Source organism: Cryptomeria japonica, chromosome 7 (genome assembly GCF_030272615.1).
Source record: "Cryptomeria japonica chromosome 7, Sugi_1.0, whole genome shotgun sequence".
In the NCBI taxonomy this organism is placed as follows: Eukaryota; Viridiplantae; Streptophyta; class Pinopsida; order Cupressales; family Cupressaceae; genus Cryptomeria; species Cryptomeria japonica.
Genome location: NC_081411.1, coordinates 147,324,985 through 147,349,857, shown reverse-complemented (window position 1 = coordinate 147,349,857; position 24,873 = coordinate 147,324,985). Strand labels below are relative to the sequence as shown.

Here is a 24,873-nt window from a genome sequence, read left to right as displayed (position 1 = left end):
TCAGGACTTCAAGACTCATGTGGAGAAGCAATCTGGGAAAGTGGTCAAGATTCTTTGTATAGATAATGGAAGGGAATATGTGAACAAGAGACTTGAGGATTTTTGTACATTTGAGGGAATTGATCTTCAGCATTCTGTCGCATACACTCCACAACAGAACAGAGTTGCAGAACGCAAGAATAGAACTCTCAAAGAAATGGCTAGCTATATGATTCATGCACGTTCTCTTGATCCCACCTTATCAGTTATGCCACACACATCCAGAATCGGGTTCCTCACAAAGCTTTGTAAGGTATTACTCCTTTTGAAGCTTGGGCTGGTAGGAAGCTGATTGTGAGACATTTTAGAGTCTTTGGGTGTCCAGCATGGGCTCTCATACCTCCGCAGAAACACAAGGCATTGGAACCTTAGAGTCGGCCTTGCATATTTGTTGGATATCCCAAGGGTGTTAAGGCATATAGATTGATGGATCCTGAGACACATGAGGTGTTCATTGAGAGGAGTGTTCACTTTGAGGAAAGCTCTCCTAGCTTAGCCTCTCTACCTCCTCCACCTTCCTCCATTGTGGATAGTGATGCTAGTGATTTAGATGATGAGACTCCTTCAACTCTGACTCACAGGGTTACACCTCCGCAGGGTCCACTTGCAGTTGAGGAGCCTCATTCTCCACCTCCACCTAGACCTTGTTGGGCACGATAGACACTTGAGTCTGCGGGTTCTCTTGTTGGGGATCCTTCAGATACATGGAGAACTCGTTCACAACATCGGGATCTTCCACATGCATTCATTGCTACTACTTTCGATCCACAGACATTTCGGGAAGCATCAGGGGTTCCTGAGTAGGACCAAGCTATGGAGGAAAAGTATAGTTCTTTGATGAGGAACAACACATGGGATTTAGTCCATCCCCCTAAGGGGAGAAAGATGGTTCGATGTAAGTGGATCTATTGGACCAAGTATGCAGCAGATGGTAGTGTGGATAAATACAAGGCTTGACTTGTTGCAAAAGGTTTCTCCCAGGTAGTAGGTGTTGACTATACTGAGACCTTTGCGCCCGTAGCCAAGATGAACTCCATTCGCTTGACACTTGCTATTGCTGCAACTCATGGTTGGGATGTACATCAAATGGATGTGAAGAGTGCTTTACTTCATGGTGATCTTGATGGGGAGATTTATATGGGGCAGCCATAGGGTTTCATCCAGGGTACTTCCTTGGTTTGCAGACTAAGGAAATCTCTTTATGGCCTTAAGCAGACCCCCAGGGCTTGGTACACCAAGATGGATTCCTTTCTTCTCTTAGCAGGGTTCACCAGGTGTCATTCTGATCCGAATGTCTACATTTTGTGACAGGATGACTCTCACTTGATACTTGTGCTCTATGTTGATAATTTGATCATTACATGGAGTACCACATCCATCATTTGCAGGGTCAAATCTGCTTTGCATGACAGATTTGCTATGACTGACTTGGGTCTTTTACACTACTTTCTCAGGATAGAGATTTCACAGCCACCTTTCGAGATTACACTATCGCAGCCCAAGTATGCTCTTTATCTACGTGTACACTTTCATATGGCTGATTGTAATCCTGCCCCAACTCCCTTTCTTTCAGGAGTCAAGCTTGAGGCTCAGTGTTCTTCTCCACCAGTTGATGCCACTTTGTATCATCAGCTTGTGGGTAGTCTCATCTACTTGATCCATACACGCCCTGATATTTCATTTTCAGTTGGCATGCTTTCCCGCTTCATGCAGGAACCACATGAGCTTCATTGGAAATCCACCAAATGCATCCTTCATTACATCCAGGGTACACATCACTATGGGATTCACTATGCAGTAGGCACGGGACTTCGCTTGGTTGGTTACACAGACAAAAAAAATAAATGTTGGTGTAAATAATTATTCATCATGGATATTATTACACTCTACTTAAGTTTACTTAGGAAATGCATTTCATAGTAGTTTGGGTATGAGACACTTGGGTGTTTGTCCCACACTGGGATAGTGTGTGTAGGAGAATTTCCACCTTTTATGGTGTGATCTTGTTGTTACACTCCACATTCAGTGGGTGATCCACCTCATATGGAATATTATATTATTTCTCCTACCTACCCACACCTATTTCCTACCTACCCTTATTTCTTATTGAGCCACATGTCATGTGTGTGTGCTCACATATCCATATAGCCTTGCCTACATAAGCAGGCTCATATTCATTGTATATAATTGATCGATTGATGATCCAGTTGATCAGTATTTTCTCTTGATAGAATACAGTTTATTTCTATCATATATTTTATCTCTCTTATTTGTGCTTTCCATTGCCTCTTGATCTTGGCAAAATCTCACATGGTATCAGATCCATTAGAGTGTCATTGGTTTGCTAATTGAGAGAAATTTGATGCTATTTGGGGTTGTGCATTTTGGAGTTTTCTATCGCAGGTTATTATTGAAGCTTGATGGGTCAAATATGAGGATACCATTGAATTAAGGAGGTCCAAGAAAGTTATTTTTGCCTTTTATTTCATCCAAATCAAACTTCAAAGGCCAAATCTAGAGGCATTTTAAGTTTGATGCTGCGGCGGAAATTTTCTTGAAATTATAATTTTGCAAACATTTTTCAAATAGCGATATCTCACTCATCCGGATTCGTTTTTTCGAGCAATTTTTTTTTTTTTGGCGTAGAATTTCGTGATTTGTATAGTGGTGTAGGAGTTTTCTGATTTTTGGATATAGGTTTTTCAGAAATCATGAAATCCCAATTTTTACAACTTTCATGATCTGTACAGGTTTTTTTTAAAGTGCATATTTTTTCATCTACTTTCATAATTTGCCATCTATTTGCAGTGATTTTAAGTAGAAATTGTACTTTCAATATTTGGCCATTTTTGGCATATTTGGTACTTGCATTTTGCTTGGATCTTAGTTTAGATCACTAGCAGTATTTGTTGAAGTCTCTTAGATCTCATTTTGAGAAGTTGTAAATTGAAATCAGAAGTCCACTTTGCCTTGTTTTGCAAGTGGCCCATTGTATATGCACTAAGTATAAAGTGCCAAAATCACCATTTTGGGGGGGTGTCTTGTGTGATTGTGCCTCTCTCTATCTTGTGTTTTTCATTTTGGTGCTATGGGTTCTCCTAAATTTCCACTTTTAACTCCTCACAATTATGCATCATGGAAAATTAAGGCATGGAGTAAACTAATGGAAAAAAGACTCATTCATTATGTAAATGAAACTATTACAGCACCACCTAATCCTAAGGCTGATCCTAATGCTCAAATTGAATGGCTTACTAAGAATGCTATAACACTTGGAACTCTTAGAAAGTATGTATCAGATGACCTCATTTTTCACATTGATAAGTGTACAACAATTAAAGAGGCTTGGGATATTTTTCAAAAATTGTATGGTCAAGTTGATGAGATTAAGGGCTACAAACTTGAATATGAACTCACAACTTTGGATCCCAAGGATTTTGATACAATCCAAGATTATGTCACAAAAGCAACTAAGCTAAGAGCAAAGCTAAAGGATTGTGGAATTGACAAAAAGGATGCTCAATTGGTTTATAACTTGTTGGACAAGTTTCCTTCAGAGTATGCAGCCTTTGTATCTAGCTTTCACACCCATAGGTTAGCTCAAGGTTCCTCATACACTTCTCCCTCATTTGATTCATTCATAGAGATGTTGATACTTGAGCAATCTAAGTTGATCACGATGGGGATTCTCAAATCGTCAAAGTCACAAGCTTTGGTGGCTAACAAAGGGAATCAAAGTAATCAAGGAAAAGGAAAGAATAAAAAGCAACCTAAGTCTAAACCACAACAATATGGAGCACAATCTTCCTCTCCACAACAAGGTAATTCACCATTCTCACCTAAGAGGAAATCATATAAGGATAATCTTTTTTGTGGATATTGTAAGAAGTCAGGACATGATGAACATAATTGTTATAAGAAGGATATTGATGAGTTGAAGAATCTTCTTGAGAAGAATAGAATCAACCTACCTTCTAGAATGTCTACATCAGCGTCTTCTTCCAAGGATAAAGAAAAGGATCACTCTTTGGGGACAGATAAAGGAAAGGGACAAGCTCTTTGTGCAACTACAAGTCATGATTCAGGGAGATGGCTTCTAGATTCAGGGGCTTCTCATCATATGGCATCATTGCAATCTATGTTTTCTACATTTGAGCCTTGCCACATGCCGTAGAATTTGATGGGCAATCATACATACATGGATGTGATTGGGAAAGGATCTATTGCCATTGGGGATAACTCCTTCAATGATGTGTTGCGTGTACCCCACTTTACAAATAATCTTCTTTCCATCTATCAAATCACACATGGGGCAACTAGGAAAATTGTGGAGTTTACACCTGATTCAGTTATCATTAGAGACTTGGAGAGTGGAGCTATCATTGCAACTGGGGTGGTTGATCATGCATCTCGGTTGTACTCTTTTTCAGATTTTGTCCTATTGATAAGGTTGGTTCTTCCTATGTTGATGATTCAGATTTTGAGGAGAACTTTGGGCATTTGAACTTGGGGATTCTCACATGTGACCCCATTCTTGAGCCTTGCATTTTATCTCCTTCTATTGATATCACACCACCTATTGCACCTGATGATGCAGCTAGTGCGACAGTTTTGCCTTCTTGTGATTCAGTGCAATAGGATATTTCATGTCTTCTAGCTTTAGTTGATTGGGATGCCTACTTGACAGACATTGCAGGGTTGTTTGTGTACTCCTACATTGCAGATTTGGGAGATACCATTGATGACATTTATCTTCTCTTTGATGAAGATGATCCTTCTTTGATTTTTGTGAGGGATCACTCTGACCCTCTTGTGCATTCTCTACATGATCAATCTTTAGAGGTTGACATGATTGTGGATACTTTTGTACAACACTTGGAGGAGGTCTCTTTATCTTTTGAGGAGACATATGATTCTTTGGATATTGTTCTACATTCATCTCCACTAGATCTTAGAGTGCTTTTTTCAGCAGTGTGGCATAGTTTACCACCTTTGGAGGGGGTACCTTTCAGCATCGACATGGGGACACTTGAGCATTTTTCAGAGATTCCTTTCATCATGAGTATTTTTGCTTCATCTTCCCTTCATGGTTGGGGAGACTTTTTGGATTCACCTTTGGTTTTGTTTCTTCCTAAGGGGAGGAACGTGGTTCGACATTTGTGGAGCAATTTCTTCATTCATCATCGAGCTTCTATCATAGGTGTAGATTCCAGATTGAGGAGGGGCTTCCTAGTCTCTCTTCTTCTTCTTCTCTTATATGGGGGGGGACTTTTTCCTCTTTAATTAAATCTTTTTAATTTAAAACTAATAAATTTTATTTCACCCTTACTTTTATAATATTCTCAATTGACTTGATTTGAATTTTTGAAATATATCTACATACATGATAATCATAATTTTCTTATTTGATTAAACCTTATATTACAAAACTATAATTTCTATTTTACATTTACTATTATTTTAAAATTATTTCTGCATAAACCCTCACAACTCTTTATTAATGAAATATCTATTTAAATATATAAAAAAATAAATTATTTCTTAGCTTACATCTTATTCTCAATTTGAAATATTATAGAACCAGCTCAAGTATTTTCCTCCTCCTTTCATAACATACTTGCTTAACATTTTCACACCGATTAAGTTGAAAAATATGTCTATTATCAATCTCTTAACTTTATGTGTCCTTTTTTCTCATAAAAAGAAGATATGCTGCTGTGGTGACAGAGTGAATAACTTTCGTTGAAATTTACAAAACAAAATCTACAAAGTAGATCTTAGCATTAATTAGTTTACTTATACTGGAAGAAATTGTGATGTTTCAACCTTTTTAATAGCTAATAAAAGTGGAGGGGTCTATTTTGGCTCCAAAAAGGTAGTACGAATTGACTAAATGCATGTTAGTCACGCATTTTGCACTGTCCATTTTGCAACAAATGGTTATGATTGATTAACACATCACTATCATGTTGTACGAAAGTGTGTGGGAGAAAAAGTGACACTAAGCAAGCATGCCCTAATCCCACTTTCAACCACACACTTGTGGAATACGAAAGAGCCTAGAGGTATCACACAATTGGCTACTTCTTCTTGTGGAAGAGAGAGCCACGGGCTACCTATTAGGATTTCTATTCCTTTGTTGTAATTCAAAGACAAAATGATGCAAGTTCAATCCCTAACCCCAAAGTGTAAGTATGAACTAATAACAAGATTGCAGAATTGAACTTAAACAATGGAAAGCTGTAAACACAAGGACAAGACAAGAATGTAAATGCATACCCGAAGTTATAATATGACTGAAAATGTTCGAGACGGGGGCGCGGGCGCCACTGTCCTGATTCTGCCCCTGAAACTGCTCCGAAAACTATTGTTTTTGCACTTTGGAAAAGCTGTCAAAAATGCTGAAAATGCTGTCTGTCAGGAGGACCAGGGCACCCAGCGCCCCTGTCGCAGGGACCAGGGTGCCCAGCGCCCCTATCTTGGTAGGACCAGGGTGCCCCATGCCCCTGTCCTGGTCTTTTGCTCTGAAATTTGGTGCAGAGTGCTGTCTCGACCTGCTATTCCCGGATCTGCAACCTGCGGCGTCGTCCGAGTCCCGAAACCTGCACTTATATCTGAAAAGATGTTTGGGCGGCTATATAGGGTTTTGCCTTAGTCAAACCCCTGCTTCGGTGATTTCCACCTCCACGAATAGCCAAGTTGTATTGTAAAATGTATTGTGTGTGCAGACCTAGTGTGTGTGCAAGGTCCTTAAATGCAAGAAAGCAAACTAGAGCAACCTAGAAAGTAAACCCTAATTGCTTGTAAATGATAATGTAAATGCTCTAAATCAAGATGCAAAGTGATCTAAAGCATGAATAAAGGATATGTTGAAGCTTATGCAAAGACATGAAAACAACATGAAATCATACCCAACCCTCAAGGGAGGAGTACAAGCCAATCTTCAGTCGGTAATCTCCTATTGTTCTTCAATGTCTTCCAAGTCCTAAATGGATGAATGAAATTGATAAATGCTTAATAGAAGGATGTTGAATGTTGTTGAAGTCCCCAAAGATCTGCTCTTTTGCTGCATATGAGGTTCCTGAAAATGAAAATCGGATCCCTTCAAATGAAGAAAGAGAGCTCTTATGTATGAAACCCTAGGCCGTAATTTTAACTTTAAGCCGACCTAGAGATTGAATATCCCACCAATTTCTTGGGGTTAAGCTTTATTTTATGATTGGATTGCGCTCCTAAAATTTCGGTAAAAATGTCTGGGACCATGTTGCACTCCGGGCGCCATGGTCTCGACAACTTTTCACCAAATTTTCAGGGCCATCGGATATGATGATTTTAGAGAGAATCCCGAAGTTACAGCTGATTTCGAGATGTTTTGACCCCCGAAATCAAGCCCCCAAGTTCAAAATAGGACTTAATTAGGGTTTTTGATTAAATGATGTATTGGAGGAATAAAATGAAAAGGGCACACTTTAATGAAAGGGCCCAACTTTATGATGTAGGAAATGATAAAATAGGACCTTAGACCTAATTAATTTAATTAATTAAGTGCTAAAGGGGAAATGCAATGCAAAATACAAAATGCGCCAAGGCGGGTGCTAAACTAGGTGTGAAATTGTACCACCCTAGCAAGTGCGTACAATTTACGACGCTATAGAAAGATCTGCTATGGAACCAAAATAACTATTGTAATGACACAGTGAAGTGTTACATACAACTAAAAATAACTTTGGTTAAAATTTACAAAACAAAATCTACAAAACAGATCTTACTTTTGTTCACTTTAATTAGTGTGAAACCTCGTACCTAGTTTATTCTGATATCTAGATTTAGCTTTTAGCTTTACTTCATCTGGAAGGGAAAAGGAAAGATTGAAATGCATGCACATAAAACTTTGTTTGAAACCTGCGAGTACATTTATACATGGTAGTGGGCAGAGCTTTTTTAGTTTACTTATACTGGAAGAAACTGCGATGTTATAACCTTTCTAAAAGCTACCAAATTAATTACTGAAATAATGAGGAAAAAAAAAAAAGAGCTTGGAAAAAACTCAATCCAGTTTGTATAAATATGTTACAATACTAGGGGAAAGGACCCAGTAGTTGAGCATGTACCAATTATTGTGAGAGTTGTTGATACCTTTTGTTCCAATAATTGTACAAATAAAAACTATTCTTTGAAAAAAAATATATCATTTTTTGTGTTTTTATATATCAATAATTGCAATACATCAAATCAGTTTGAATTATTATGGCATGTATCATTGATTTACTAAATTTCATGCAACTATTAAACAAAAAACATTCAATACATGTTTCATATTAAATAAATTAAAACAACATTCCTACAACTTAGCACACTTTTGATGTGATATAAAATACAGTTGTAAAATGATTATATTAATATTTGTACAATTTTATAAAACAAATATAAAATATTATATTACAATTTGTACAATTTTACATGATAAAGTGTCAAATCACTGATATATGGTTGACCAACTTGTGAGGCAAAATAGTCCCATCACTCATTCACAATTGTTCAACTTGTCATCCTCTAATAGCCAGCTTCTGAATATAAATGTTCAGATTCTAGTTTGCAACCACCAAATCTGGTACCTAAAACATTAAATAGAGCAATTGTGAGGCTTTCCATTTGATTGAAAACAAACAATTAATGCAAAAAAAATTTAAATTTACCTCCCATAAATCCACCTCATGTACTCTTATCCAATAGAAATGCAAAAATCCATACCCACGGATCAAGCAAGATCATAAAATGGCCATAGATCAAGCAAGATCAAAAAATAGCCACAGATCAAACAAATCAAATAAGATTTTTAAAAAGGAGGGAAAATGTCATATTAATGTAGCATACGATGAAGGAGAGTTTTTACAATTACATTCTCCCTGGGTTGTTGTAAAACCTTCACATTCCTCCTTTGTTTAGTGCATACATACATTACTTCTTGCTACAGACCTTTGTTCAGTGCATACATACATTACTTCTTGCTGCAGACCTTTGTCCAGTGCATACATACATTACTTCTTGCTACAGACTGATTCACATTCCTCCTTCGTTTAGTAAATAATCAAGATTTCTTGCATACATTACTTCTTGCTGCAGACTGACTCTATGCACATAATATTTGATCGTGTGCTGTCATAGATTTCAGGTATTTTGTTTTCATTATTGTTTAGTTTAGTTGAATGTGTTGTCATAAATTGCAGGTTTTTTGTTTGTTTATATAATTTCTGACTGTGTGTTATCATAAAATACAAGTATTTTGTTTTTGTTTGTTTATATAATTTCTGACTGTGTGTTGTCATAAAATACAGGTATTTTGTTTTCACTACTGTTTGGTTGGCACTATGCTAGCATAAATTCTAGGTACACTCACATTCTTGCATACATTACTTCTTGTTGCAAACTGAATCTGTGCACATAATATATGATCGTGTGCTGTCATACATTTCATGTATTTTGTTTTCACTATTGTTTAGTTTAATTGTCTATGCTGTCATAAATTGAAGGTATTTTGTTTGATAAATTGAATGTATTTTGTTTGTGTGCACATAATATATGATTGTGTGCCAACATAAATTGAAGGTTTTCACTAACTGTTTAGTTTAGTTGTCTATCATTTCATGTAGTTTAGTTGTCTATCATTTCATGTATTTTGTTTTCACTACTGTTTAGCTTAGTTTAGTTCTCTGTGTTGTCATAAATTGAAGGTATTTTGTTTGTTTATGTAATTTTTGACTTTGTGTTGTCATAAAATCTAGGTACTTTGTTTTCACTACTGTATTTTGTTTTCATTTTCACTACTGTTTAGTCTATGTTGTCATAAATTGAAGGTATTTTGTTTGTTTATATAATTTTTGACTGTGTAAATTTCAGGTATTTTGTTTTCACTACTGTTTGGCTGGCACTGTGCTAGCATAAATTCTAGGTAATTTGTGTTCATTACTGTTCAGTTGACTTGTTTTTACTACTGTTTAGTTTATATATACATATATATATATATATATATATATATATATATATATATATATATATATATATATATATATATATATAATCAATCCTCATATATCTATTTCATTAATGTTCAGTTGACTTGTTCTTACTACTATTTAGTTTCACAGTATACATATATATATATCTGCATATATTCCATAGTTCACCTATATATATATATATATATATCTGCACACATACATACAGATGTGTATATATCTACATACATACATAAAAATGTGTATATACTTAATGTTTGATGTTATTTACTCCCAAAACCATCCATTCCAGTAAAAGTTCAAATTGCTGCCAAAGACAATATTGCTTCAGAAGCTTATATTCCATAGTTCACCTGTTGTACATATATATATACACATTATTCTTAGTTACAACATATATATATCTGCATACATACATATATCTGCATATACTCCATAGTTCACCTATATATATACATATATATATACATATATATATACATATATATATACATATATATATACATATATATATATATATATATATACATACATATATATATACATACATATACATATATATTTATACCTATATATATATATAGATACATATATATATATACCTATATATATATATACATATATATGTATACACATACATATATACATATATATATATATATATACATATACACATACATACAGATGTGTATATATCTGCATACATACATATAGATGTGTATATACTTAATGTTTGATGTTATTTACTCCCAAAACCATCCATTCCAGTAAAAGTTCAAATTGTTGCCAAAGACAATATTGCTCCAGAAGCTTATATTCCATAGTTCACCTACTGTACATATATATATACACATTATTTTTAGTTACAAAATATATATATCTCCATGCATACATACATATATATATCTACATACATACATATATCTGCATACATACATACATTTATCTGCATACACATATATATATACATACATATATCTGCATACATACATACATACATATACATATATATATATATATATATACACATACATACATATATCTGCATACATACAGACAGATGTGTATATACTTAATAGTTGATGTTATTGTTGTTTAGGCACTATGACAACAGGTAAGGCAACAACAACAGGAAAGGCAAAAGGAAAGACAACAGGAAAGAGACGAAGCAAAAGAACAACCCAAATGTTGTGGAACCGTTACCCACATGGTGTTAAATTCCATTTGGTGAAGGATAAAGATGGTGACACTACAATTAATCCACCTCAGGATGACATAACTTGTAATACTGCAGATGAAAATGTAGAAAGAACAAACACTCCTTTACAGTCTTCTCAACATCATGGAGATAAAAAATCCAGTTATAACGGTCAGTGGATAGAAGAAGACATGGAATGTGCTATGAAAGATGTTGAAGACAATTCATATTCCATTAGAGCACCTGGAAAAAAGTGGGGAATTCCTACAAGCACTTTAACATTTTGGCTTTCAAGGCTGACAACAACAAAAAGAAGAGGTCCACCAACGATCCTTTCGTTGGAAGAAGAGCTAGAAATTGTTGACTGGTGCAAAGATATGGCGCAACTTGGTCATGGATTAGAGATCATTTAGCTAAAGTCACATGTAGCTCATATATGTGAAACAAGGCCAAATCCATTCAAGAATGGTTTCCCAGGCAGATCATGGTGGACAGGTTTCCACAAATGCCATCCAGATTTGACAATAAGGACTGCAGAGGGTCTGGACAGGGATAGATCAGTAATGCTATGACCAAGTATTGTGACAGATTTTTATGACAACCTGGAGAAATTGTACAATGCTTCTGAATACGGACCAACAAAAATATGGAATTGTGATGAAACAGGTGTGCAAGCAGGCAAGAACTACGGGATGCGAGTAATTGCAAAGTTGGGTAGTAGAAGTGTCCCACAAATTTTATCAAAGAGTAGAGAGTGGATAACAATTTTATGTTGTGTTAATGCAGCAGGTCATAGCATTCCAGGATTTTATCTTTTCAAGGCCAAAAGACAACTTAAAAACTACATTACCAACTGTGAACCAGGAGCATGTATGGCTGCACAACCACATGCTTGGATGACAAAAGAATTATTTTTAAATTGGCTATATCACTTTGCCAGATCTATTCCAGGTGGAGTTTCACCCACAAACAGACATCTCCTTATATTTGACGGTCATCGAAGCCATGTTGCTTTGACCACAATCCATGAAGCAAGATCTCTTGGTATTGATCTTCTAACATTGTCTGCCCACACCAGCCACAAATTGCAGCCTCTAGATGTGAGTGTGTTCTCTCCATTCAAGGCACATTTCAAATCTGAAAGGTCAAAATGGATGGCCAAACATCCACACATAGAAATAAGGAGAACTGAATTGGCAGAACTTGCAAGTAAAGCATTCAAACTTGCCCTGACATCTGAAAACATCATAGCTAGTTTTTGAAGGACCGGAATATGGCCTTTAAATAAAGATGCTCTTTGTAATGACATGAGACCAAGTGATGCATTCAATTTACAAGATGATAGTGATGCTGCAGGCATTGCTAGCATCTTAAGATTAGCTGGCTATGGAGAGGCACAAGTGGAAGAGTGTTTGGAACAATGTGTGAAACAAATGAAAGAATTGGAAGCACAACAAACAGAAGAACCAACTGAAAGCACATTCTCACCAAGTCATATCAGCCAAACAAAATATGAAAATGGCATACATGAAGACTTCAGTTTACCATCACAGTTTGAACAACCTAATTGGATTAAAGAAGGAGCAGAACATTTAGGAATACAGATTGACATGGAAAATGAAGAATTTTCTTTATCCATGCCTTCACCTCCAATGCTTAGTTCTGAGGTCATTCATTATTATGCTGATACAATGGATTGGGAGAATCCAAATTTAGAAACTAATGAAGTTGCAGAAGATGAGCAAGATGGACACAATCAAGGTTCTTTGAAGACAACTGCAACATTTGAGATAGAAGACGAAGCTGAAGAAATCTTATGCAGTCAAGGCTCTTTAAAAAAATTTCTGAAGTTACCCATTGAAAGGGTGAGAAATAGGTCTAGTCTTCTTTCTAACAATAATCCACTTAAATTGGGCAGTAAATCTCAAATCCTTACTTCCGATGAATACATAATTCAGGAACAGAAAAAAGAAGCAAGAAAAGCTGAAATTGAAGAGTTGAAAGTAAGGAAGAAAAAACAAAAAGAGGCAAGGAAACTTGAACAAATTGCAAGGAGAAAGAGGAAAGATGAGGAAAAGCTTGAAAGATAAATAATAAAGCAAAGGAAGGAAGAAGAAAGGGCACAACAACAAAAGGAGAGGGAGTTGAAAAAGAAAAAAAAGCAGATGAGCAAGCAAAAGAAACCAGCAAAAGAGCAAGTGAACGAGGATGTTGCAATTATTGTAGGGGAGAGGAGTACTCCATCAACACCATTGCCTCAACATCATCAAATTTTACAAGACATGTACTATATCTTAACACCTGCATATGCTGCTCTTAGTAACCTCCAAGCTGGTTACCATAACAATTTAGAACATACTGCAATCAGGGCAGGGCACAATAGTACTCCATCAACTCCCCTACCTGGCCATCATCAGATTTTGAGAGATATGTACAATATTCTAACCCCAGCGTATGCCGCCCTTAACAACATCCATGTTCCAACTAGTCATAGCCCCCCTCACTCTCCTATCAAACAATTCCAATTTGGTGGACTGCTAGATGAAAATATATTTGGTAGTATAACTCCTATTACACCACAGGTTGATGCAGCTATTGTAGAAAAAACAATGACAAGGAGTCCTATGGAGGAGCCAAATGCAGTTGTTGTAGAAAAAATGATAACAAGAAGGCCTATGGAGGAGCCAGAACCCTTCCCTGGCTTTATGGTGAATTGATGAAACTAATCAATGCTGCATGCTTGAATTCAGAATTTTGGATTGCATTGCAAGTCTTGTTTTGTAGGTTGGCCATTTTGCGATGCATATAAGCTGGGGAGATTCTGCAATATCTTTATGTCAATATAGCGAATGTGGTGCTACTTTATAATATCTATTGATGTGGAGTAATTTTGTAATTTCTATCTATATATCAATAGAATGAATCTGTGTAGGAGTCAAAGTAGACGTTGTGTAGTGTGTAGGCTGGCCATTTTGCAGTGCATATAAGCTAGGGACATTTTGCAATATCTAGTGCCATTCTGTAATATCAATTGATATGGGTCCATTTTGTAATATCTATCTACCTATATATCAATACAATGAATTGGTCCAGCACCATCTTGTAATATCTGCATATCAGTGCAATGAGTGCATTGCTATTATGGATACTAAAACTAGAACTAATGTTATGTCAAGTATTTGCATTACGTATGTATGAGTGTATGTATGTATATATGTATGTGTATGTGTATGTTTATGGATACTAACAATGCAACAAATATTATGGAAAGCATTTGCATTACGTATGTATGAGTGTATGTATGTACATATGTATGGATGTGTATACAGACACATACGCATGCACATGCACATACCCCCTACCAATCATAGTGAATTAGCACACCCAATCTTTTGTTACCTTTGACCTAGTTGAACATATTGTCACCTAAAAAATTCACCCCCTAACACATATGAAAACCATTAACATTATATGATTGTACATTATGTTATTAATAACTAAATAAAATTAAATCATATCCATTTTTTACTCATTGAATAGTCAAACAATTTCTATTAAATAAGTGAATGAATAAAAACTAAAAACTAAATAAAACTAACCTAATACCTACTCAACCCTAATCTTTTCTATCCTCCACAGCCTTCCCCAAACGTTGTCGCCATTGTTTGCATTTCAAGAGCATGCATCCTCTGCCACCACAGGAGCTACTTTGTCACCTTTGTCACCATGAACAGAGACATGGCAACTAGAGCAACCAGGGTAGGGCATTCAGATAGATATATACATACAAATGCGTACATAAATATATACATATACATATACATACAACTATATATATATATATACAAATATATATATGTATATATATACATATATATATATATACAAATGTATATATGTATATATATACATATGTATATATATACATATATATATATATACAAATATATATGTATATATATACATATGTATATATATACATATGTATATATATATATATGTATATATATACATATGTATATATATACATATGTATATATATACATATGTATATATATACATATGTATATATATACATATGTATATATATACATATGTATATATATACATATGTATATATATATATATGTATATATATATATACATATACTTAGAACTATATACATATATATATACAAGTACATATATATATACAAGTACGTATATATATATATATGTGTACAAGTATGTATATATATATACAAGTACGTATATATATATACAAGTACATGTATATATATATGTACTTGTATATATATATGTACTTGTATATATATATGTATATAGTTGTAAGTGTATATATATATATATATATAGGTATGTATATGTACATATATATATATGTATATATATGTACATATCTATCTAGCATCATATCAGTGAGTTGCTACAAATCTGAACAACCCACTGCCAACAACAAACAAGGAGAACTTCAGAAAGTCGTTTCATCAAAGACAACCACATATAACCAAGTTCCATTATTCCTTTTATGGCTATTGTTTTCCATGCAATCATTTTGGTCGAAAAGTAGTAGATTGCAGAATCTGTACAAACAATAATACTAGTCTATCCAAAAGAAACTATAATCATTTGCCCATCTAATGGATTGTAACATTACATGCTACAAGTGCAAAAATTTTAAGCACATAACACGGTTTTGTGGAAGTACTTTTGTTGAGCTCAACACTTATCTATTCTAGTGATTTGATATCAAGAAAAAGGGGTAAGAAAGAGCAAATTAAGGAAAAAAAAAATGAAAAATTGATGCACCAAAATAGATCACTTAGATCCCTTGACAAAATTATAAGCAAGCACAAAGAGCAGCAAACTTCGATTATCGAAAATGACTTGATCATTAGCAAATACAAGAGCCAAAGAACCCAATACCATGATGGACAAAGCTTCCTCATTTAAAAGAGAAAAATTAGAATATTGAACCACGATATCATTGATTCGATGCTTCAAATATTGTAAAGTAATAATTACTACTAGAGGTCTAAAATAACATACAAATTCTATGTTGAGAGCCTCTAAACTACACAATTTATATTAAAAAGAGGCAAGGCTTTGTCAAAGAAGAGCCAAACTTATTAGCAGAGACATTAATTACAAGCAAGTTATGTTTCTTACCCTTGAGACAAACTTTTCTAAATGAATCAAACATTGGTATCGTCCCTATGTACCCTGTGATTTCTATTTCCTACTGCTAGTGCAACATCTTTTCCTGAGATCAAGACCCCTGTGAAGATCTAGTAGATGACATACATGTCACTTAATTGAGCACGGGCAAGATATCATAGCACGGATGGGCATTCAAAGATACATATCAGCCTTTCTTTCTTAAACATGTTATTTTGTTTATTAAAGGATGAAAGAGAATAGATTTCCACAGTCCATTGAGATTATTGCATTGTTTTTGAATTCCTCTGTGTAGGCTTTTGTTTTGATGCAAACAAAAGCCTATTAAAGGATGGTTAAGAATGTAACAGAGAAGCACTTGTTTTAGTGTAAACACTCATGAATTATTTCAATATTATTTCTTTGAAGCTTTGCTTCTTTTATGTTATTGACTGTTTTATACCTGAAAAGTTCAAATGAATTATAGAATATCAATATAAACCAATACACTTTAAGATAGATTGGAAGATGTCTTCTTTCCTTTGGAATCCTCAATTTTTTGAGGGCCTTTTAGCACTTAATTATTTCCATATGCCTACTGGCACTGACGAATCTTTGGGAATAGCAACAATGTTTAGGCATTGTAATGGGACTTATGTTATTCATGTCCATATTCTCGCAAGGTTCATATTTCAATTGAGCACATCATGTTGAACTTCGGGTATATTTTCAATTGAAACAGGTCAACTTCTAGTTGAAATGAAAAAGAAGGGTTTAACTCCTGATAAAGTGACATACAACACATTGATCGATGGATACTGCAAAGAAGGTGATATGCATGAAGCACTTACACTGCATACTGAAATGGTATGGAAAGGACTTTCTCCAGATGTTGTGACTCACACCGTTCTCATTGATAGACTATGTAAAAATGGCAGTGTGCAAAGAGAAAGCAAATTTATGAATAAAATGAAAGAAAGATGGTTGAATCCAGATGCTTTTACATATACTGCTTTAATTGACGGATATTGCAAGCAAGGAGATATGCAAAAGGCTCTTGAGATTCAAAAGGAAATGATGGATAAAGGATTTGTTCCTTCTATTGTGATTTTTAATTCTGTTATCAATGGATTCTGTTTGGAATGCAATATAAGGGTAGCACAGAATGTTTTCAATGACATTTTAGAGAAGGGCTTGGTTCCTGACATGGTAACTTATAGTACGCTAATTGATGGGTATTGCAAGGGAGGCAATATGCAAGAGGCATTAAGTTTACTAGATGAGCTTGTTGGAAAAGGCCTTGTTCTAGATGTAATTACCTACTCTTCTCTCATTCAGGGTTTCTATAAGGAAGGAAAACTAGAAGATGCCTGCATGTTATTTGAAAAAATGTTACTGATGGGCTTGAATCCTGATCGGTTTACTTACACTACATTGATCAATGGACACTGTAGAGAAGGAAACATACAGAAGGCATTTCAGTTACATAATGAAATGATACAGAAAGGCCTGTCACCAGATGTAGTCAGTTACAGTGCACTCATTCATGGACTTCGTCAGCAATCTAGGACAAAGGAAGCAAATCGACTCTTGTTCAGAATGATGTATGATGATCTGATTCCTGATGAAATCACTTATGATACTTTGGTGGAATACTGCATGGATGAGAATTTGGAGAGCAATGTGGCTCTTATTAAAGGATTATGCATGAAAGGAAAAAATGATCGAAGCAGAAAAAGTATTTGAACCAATGCTAGAGAAAAACTCAACTCCTAATGATGTTGCATATAGTGTACTGATCCATGGACATTGTAAAGATGGAAATATTCAAAAGGCTTTTGGGATGTACAATGAAATGGTGCAGCTGGGTTTAATACCTAACATTCTTACCATTATTGTTCTTATTAAAAGCCTTTGCAATGAGGGAATGATTAAGGAATCAAGTCAGCTTTTGCGAGGAGTCATAAAAGGGTGTTTGGCTCCTGATGTTGTTTCACGAACAGTAATGATTGAGCAAAACTTTGAAGGAGGTAACATGCAGGAAGTCATAAAAATTTTGACTGAAATGGTTGATGATGGTCTTCTTCCAAATGTAGTTAGACCCCTGCCAGAGTAGTAAGATGGAACTTACTTTGGTTAGATACTGCAATCATTTTAAAAACATATGGCTCTCAGTAGTTCAATAGTGGACATCCTAATTTGCTAAGGATTTTGCAAAGGTGAATTGAAAGCCAGGTGTGATACAAGGTTTTATATACAAAGCCACACTATCGAAGAACTCTGTCGCTGCAATAAAATGCAACCCTTTAGAAAAAGTAAATCTCTGTTGCAAATTTGTAACCCTAGCCAAATATTTTTGGCAAGTAAATAGCAAGAAGAATGCATAAAAGGAGACAAAAATAAACATCAAGAAATTTGTAACCCTAGCCAAAGCTTTTTGCCAGGTAAATAGCCTTATGCAGAGGAAAATGATAGGTAAAGATGAAAAAGATTGTACAAATGTTCGAATTCAAATATGGGTCGTTGCCCCATAAGATCTATAAAGACCTTACCTACTCGAAAGGGTTGCAAACCATTTCATTTCTTGTGTCAACAGACACAATTGCAAACTATAGGGATCCATACAACCATACGAGCCATACCACCATACGAGCCATGTCGCTGACATTGTATGTGGAACGCCGAGGAGAAAGCTGCGAAACATAAAATACAATCAAAATTAAAAAGCAGAGAAGGATATCATGTAAAATATAGTCAAAATGACATACAGTTGTAAAACAACATACCACGTCTTTCCCAGGCCACGTCTCTGAATGCCATGCCCTGGTTGCTCTAGTTGCCACGTCTATGGATGCCCTGGCCTGGTCGTTATGGTTGCCACGTCTCTGTTCATGGTAGCTCCTGTGGCCACAGAAGATGCAACTTTTGGGGAAGGCTGTGGAGGATAGAAAAGATTAGGGTTGAGTAGGTATTAGGTTAGTTTTATTTAGTTTTTAGTTTTTATTCATTCACTTATTTAATAGAAATTGTTTGACTATTCGATGAGTAAAAAATGGATATGATTTAATTTTATTTAATTATTAATAACCTAATGTACAACTATATAATGTTAATTGTTTTCATATGTGTTAGGGGGTGAATTTTTTAGGTGACAATATGTTCAACTATTAGGTCAAAGGTAACTAAAGACTGGGTGTGCTAATTCACTATGATTGGTAGGGGGTTCAAAAATGGTCATTTTGAACACTTTTTATAAATGCATTTAAAAAACATATCAAAAATGATGATGATGACCCAAAACCTTAGTTATAAGCAGCTAACTCGTCATAGAAGGTGCTATAAAAAATTTAGACGTTTTCGACATTGTTATGTCGACTTTTGAAAAGCGCGAAGTTAGGGTGCACGACTACTGGGTCCTTTCCCCTATATAATCAGCTACATCATGAAAAGAGCTTTTCAGTGGTTGGCTTTATGTCTAGGGAATAATTTTAAGTCTATGTATAATTTTTTTAATTATGGAAAATGTTTTATACGATCAAATTTTTAATAAAGTTTAGAAATCGTAGAAATCTATTGACTTTAAAATATAAAGATAATGTTTTTTCATGTGGTTTTAGGAATCAAAGATTTAATCAAATAAAAAGTTATATGAGTCTTTATTTTATATTTAAAAATACAACTTTGTATTAAGTAAGGTGGTCAAATAAAGAGTTTGAAAATATGTGAATTCAATCATTATGAATCTACACCATGCAAAGAAGAAACTAATTTTAGAAGTGGTAGTCAAATTTAATTTAATATTAAATGATTTTATAAGTTTGAGAATACTCTTGACAAGGATTGAAGACTCAATCAAATAAAAAGTTTTGATGGACAATTGTAGGAACAACATAAATTTAAATTCAAGTGAAGTGGATAGAAAATATCATAAAATATCATTAGTAAATTAAAATATGACGAAATGATTTTTTTAATTTCATTTTAATTATATTTATTTTTTAAAATTTTAAAGTATAATTTTTAATATTTTAATAGCATAGAATTAAAAATTTTAGTTAATATTTATTTGATAGTTAAATTGATAAATAAAAGAAAATTTTATTTATTTAATTTAGATTAATCAAATTTGAATGCACATAAATAAACATAAATTTATGTAAATTAATTAACTATTTAACAAGATTGTATACATATAATTATATGAATCAATCTTATGTTTAAGCATTAGTTGTAAGAATTCACAAGATTTGAAACAAATTATACTCAAACCACATTATAGTTATAAAATAGAAAGTAATATAACTCATTGCCTTTGAGACAAATTTTGAAACATGAAAAGTCTAGATTCCAGCTTAAGCAATTCTTATGCTAAATATTTTTAACATAAATTTTAATATCAACTTACTTGATTATTATTATAATATTATTTTCTTAGTTTCAGTGATATATTATATTAGTTTTTATTTTATTAAAAATATTTTATATTTAAATAATTAGTAGTTCCTTCCATTGAACTATAGGTGAAGGTATGGATTTTAATTAATGATTAAATATTTTTATTTTTAATTACATGTTTACTAACTTATTTATCAAAATTTGAGTTCTGCAATGAAAATTGTTCCCATATTTCAAGAGAATGTACTTAAATAAAATAGCCCATACACAAAGTAACAATTATTTTATGTTTGTACAAATTTTAATTTTAATTTTTTTAAAAATATTATTCATTATTTTCATTAAAATTAGTTTTAAAAATGGAGTAAAAATTATACTTTGATGTTCCTTTTTTAAATCTATTGAAATATAATTAATTGATATACATATTTATAAATTATGTAATATTTAACATTTTTTTCATATTATTATAATTTGTATAAATATTTTAAAAACAATTTTAAACATTATATTAACAACACTCTAATGAAATCATATGTAAAACTATAAATTTAAAGCATGTAATGAAACTATTTGATTAATTCAATATTTCATTTATAATCCCCACAAAAAATTAAAAGCTCCCAAACTACTCAACAATCACAATCACGATCACAATCACAATAACAAAAACAAAAACAAAAACAAAGAAAGGTAGTTTATCATGGCCAGAGGCACAAAGTTTCATATGATGATTGTGTGCAAAAAAATTAAAATAAAATCTACATGTATTTTAAAATATAGGCTATAAAGTTTAAAAGAACCAGTATATTTAAATATAGAAATAAATCATATAAAAAATAAATGAAATCAAATAAGTAAACAAGAGAAAAAAAACAAAAAAACAAATAATTCTAGTAAGAATTTCAAAAATATATTTTTCAATAGACAATATATTATAGTCAGTTAACAATTCTTTATTGATATATAATTTTCAAAACATTTAATTGTCATATTAATCCAATGTCAAAATACAATTAGAGTGGATCAATGCTCCTTTCTACTTTCGAAATAGAAAAATAGTTTTGTATTTAGAGATGACTCGAATTGAAAATGTCTCTAAATTAGGTTAGGAAACTCAAGTTCTAGTTGCATAATTAGACATCATAGTTGAAATTAATTTGTACATCATGTAAAAGCTAGTGCATGAGACTGATAATTGTGAATGTCATTAGAAGTAGAGGAACTTCCAATCAAACGATCAACAATATTTTCATGGTCAGGATAAAAAAAATTATCAAACACCTTAGTTCAAAAGTACTTTCATTTGAAGAAATGGTACATTTTTTTATTCAAGACAAATGTTCGTAAACTAGTGAAAGACGGTTTTTTACAAATTTCATATTTTTAAGTCCTGATAATTAAATATAATATGAGGGGTTAGGATACATATCTTTAGAAACTATGATGAAGACTATTTTTTTTTAACTTGTAGCATAGAGTTCTATGCACCTCAATATTAAAATGGATGCATTTGATTTGGTATGTACTTTTGGGATTGATCCTACCATAGGTCAAATCTCTATCTTTTCGGATTGATCCTATCATATGAATGAATTTGATAATAGACAAATATGACTTGTTTCATGATGATTTCTTCTCTTCATTAACTATTACGAAAGAGTGCTATTTAAAATAACTTAGAAAAAATGTTAGATACTAAGAATCAAGTTCTCCTTAATCAAAGAAAGAAGGAATGAACATCAAGGTCATTTGTTGATATGTAATTATATTAATCCATTTCTTCAAAACGGATTCAAGACTAAATGAAAATTGATGTGGGTATGTAAATTTCACCATTACAATAATAAAATTACCATTAAATCTTTACAAAAATATTGTAATTGAACAATTTAATTAGTGTACAAATGCATAACTAATTAAGAAGAAACTAATAGTTTTTATTTCACCTTCATTTTACTTTTATTCTATTATCCATTAGCTTGACTTTGGTTTCAAATTATGATTATATAACACAAAATATTAACCACTACAAATTTAATTGGTTAAGCCCTCCCAATTTGAAACAAATAACTTTTATTTCACCTTTATTCCCATGATATTCTCAATTGATCTGATTTAATTTTTTAAAATATATTTATCATTATAAAAAATGATAATCATAACTTTTTGTTTGATTAAAACTTATAGTATAAAATCAATAATTTCTATTTCACATTTATTTTTATGATATTCTCCATCCACTCAACTTATTTTTAAAATTATAACCTCTATAAGGCAGATCTTACTTTTGTTCACTTTAATTAGTGTGAAACCTTGTACCTTCCTAATTTCTTCCAATATATGTGTTTTAGCTTTACTTCATCTGGAAGCGAAAGGGAAAGATTGGAAAGAATTGACAGAAAACTTTGATTGTAGTGGGCAAAGCTTTTAAGGAGTTTACTTATAGTGGAAGAAACTGCGATGTTTCAACCATTTCAAAAGTTAACAAAAGCAATTACTGAAATTATGGAAAAGTTTTACACAATCAAATTAAAAAATATTCAATTGTACTATATTATAGATTATAGAAATTTATTAACTTTGAAATATAAAGACAATGATTTTTCATGCTCTTTTAGGAACCAAAGGTTTAAAGAAAATAATGTTTAATACTTAATCAAATAAAATGATTTTTAAAGTGCAATTTGTCACATTGAAGAATGGAAGACTTAATCAAATAAAAAGTTGTGATGACCAATATTTAATATTTGAGTGGTAGGAAGAACATAACTTTAAATTCAATTCAAGTGGATAGAGAATATCATTTCGTAAATTAAAATAAGGTGAAATTTGTTTGTTAATTCTATTTTAATTAATGTTTTAGTTACACTCTTTATATAAAATTTTAAAGTATAATTTTTAATATATATTTTTCTATATTTTAAAAATATGGAATTAAAATTTTATGTAATATTCATGGATAATAAAATTGATATGTAAATACTTTTTTCCTTAGTTAATCATGGTTAATCAAATTTGAATGAACATAAAAAAACATAAATTAATGTTAATTAATTAATTATTAAACAAGAATATATATGTATAGTTATACAATCAATCTTAATTATATAGTGTTTAAGTATTAGTTGAAAGGAGTGCATAAAGCATATAACAATTGTACAATAGAAAGTAATATAACTTATTGGTTTTTTAGATGATAATCTTTTGATTCATGTAATGGAAAGGAGGAACAAATAGTCTATACACAAAATAATTAATTTGTTGATAATTAAAACTTGGACATAATATGAAAGCTTGCTAACAATGTTTCCATCAAGTTAATGGTTGTATGATTAATCTATTAAAATACATCATAGGATTTAAACAATATATTATATTTGGTATATATTGACTTCTCTTGGAAACATAACAATTCTCATCCATATTCTCATCCTAACTTGAGACCATGTGTCAAAGTTGAGAAATTTTCTTACAACAATTTGCTAGGAATACTAGGCAAAATTGAAACAATAAATGAGAACAACTTGAAGGAAAAATAGAAAATTGATGTATTGAGAATTATTTATTACATTAAGAGTGAAAGTATATATAAGAGAAAAATATCCTACCTACCACCCTAATTAACTTGTCACATAAGCATAACTACTTGCCAACTAATGTAGTGATTACTCTACACCAACATTTACAAACATCCATAGAACTTTTAAAGACCTTTTGACATACAAGACCTAGCCACCGGCATGAATTTGGTTTAATAGCTCTTTGATAGGTCCTAATTCTAGATCTAATGACTATTATAGACTATTAGTGTATCTAAAATATTGTTATACAACAATGAAGCCTAGTATGTAGGTAGTGCATAATTTGATTAATTTGAATGGTCTTATGTCTATTAAATATTATTTTGTCAAAATTGTTTATTCAAATTTCTTCTTTAAATATTAAAGTTATTTTATTGGAAACAAAATTAAATACATCCATAAGATAACTTTTACAATTTTTTAAAGTCTACCTTAAATTTCTCTATATAGTATTCCTAAAAATTTTAATATAATTTTAAAAAAA

The 24,873-nt window shown here is 32.5% G+C and overlaps 3 protein-coding genes across 3 annotated transcripts; all 3 read left to right on the top strand.

Moving 5' to 3' along the window:
• Positions 1–11,159: 11,159 nt before the first annotated feature.
• LOC131856525 (MFS-type transporter clz9-like) lies at positions 11,160–12,515 on the top strand. The gene is made up of 2 exons (XM_059208347.1): positions 11,160–11,643; positions 11,842–12,515. The coding sequence occupies exons 1-2, from the start codon at positions 11,160–11,162 to the stop codon at positions 12,513–12,515; spliced, it is 1,158 nt and encodes a 385-aa protein (XP_059064330.1).
• Positions 12,516–17,169: 4,654 nt separating this feature from the next.
• Positions 17,170–18,121, top strand: LOC131856524 (pentatricopeptide repeat-containing protein At5g39710-like). The gene is made up of 2 exons (XM_059208346.1): positions 17,170–18,057; positions 18,110–18,121. The coding sequence occupies exons 1-2, from the start codon at positions 17,170–17,172 to the stop codon at positions 18,119–18,121; spliced, it is 900 nt and encodes a 299-aa protein (XP_059064329.1).
• Positions 17,776–18,572, top strand: LOC131042114 (pentatricopeptide repeat-containing protein At5g39710-like). The gene has a single exon (XM_059209245.1). It carries the CDS (start codon positions 18,131–18,133, stop codon positions 18,524–18,526), a length of 396 nt encoding a protein of 131 aa, XP_059065228.1. The 5' UTR covers positions 17,776–18,130; the 3' UTR covers positions 18,527–18,572.
• The last annotated feature ends 6,301 nt before the right edge of the window (positions 18,573–24,873 follow it).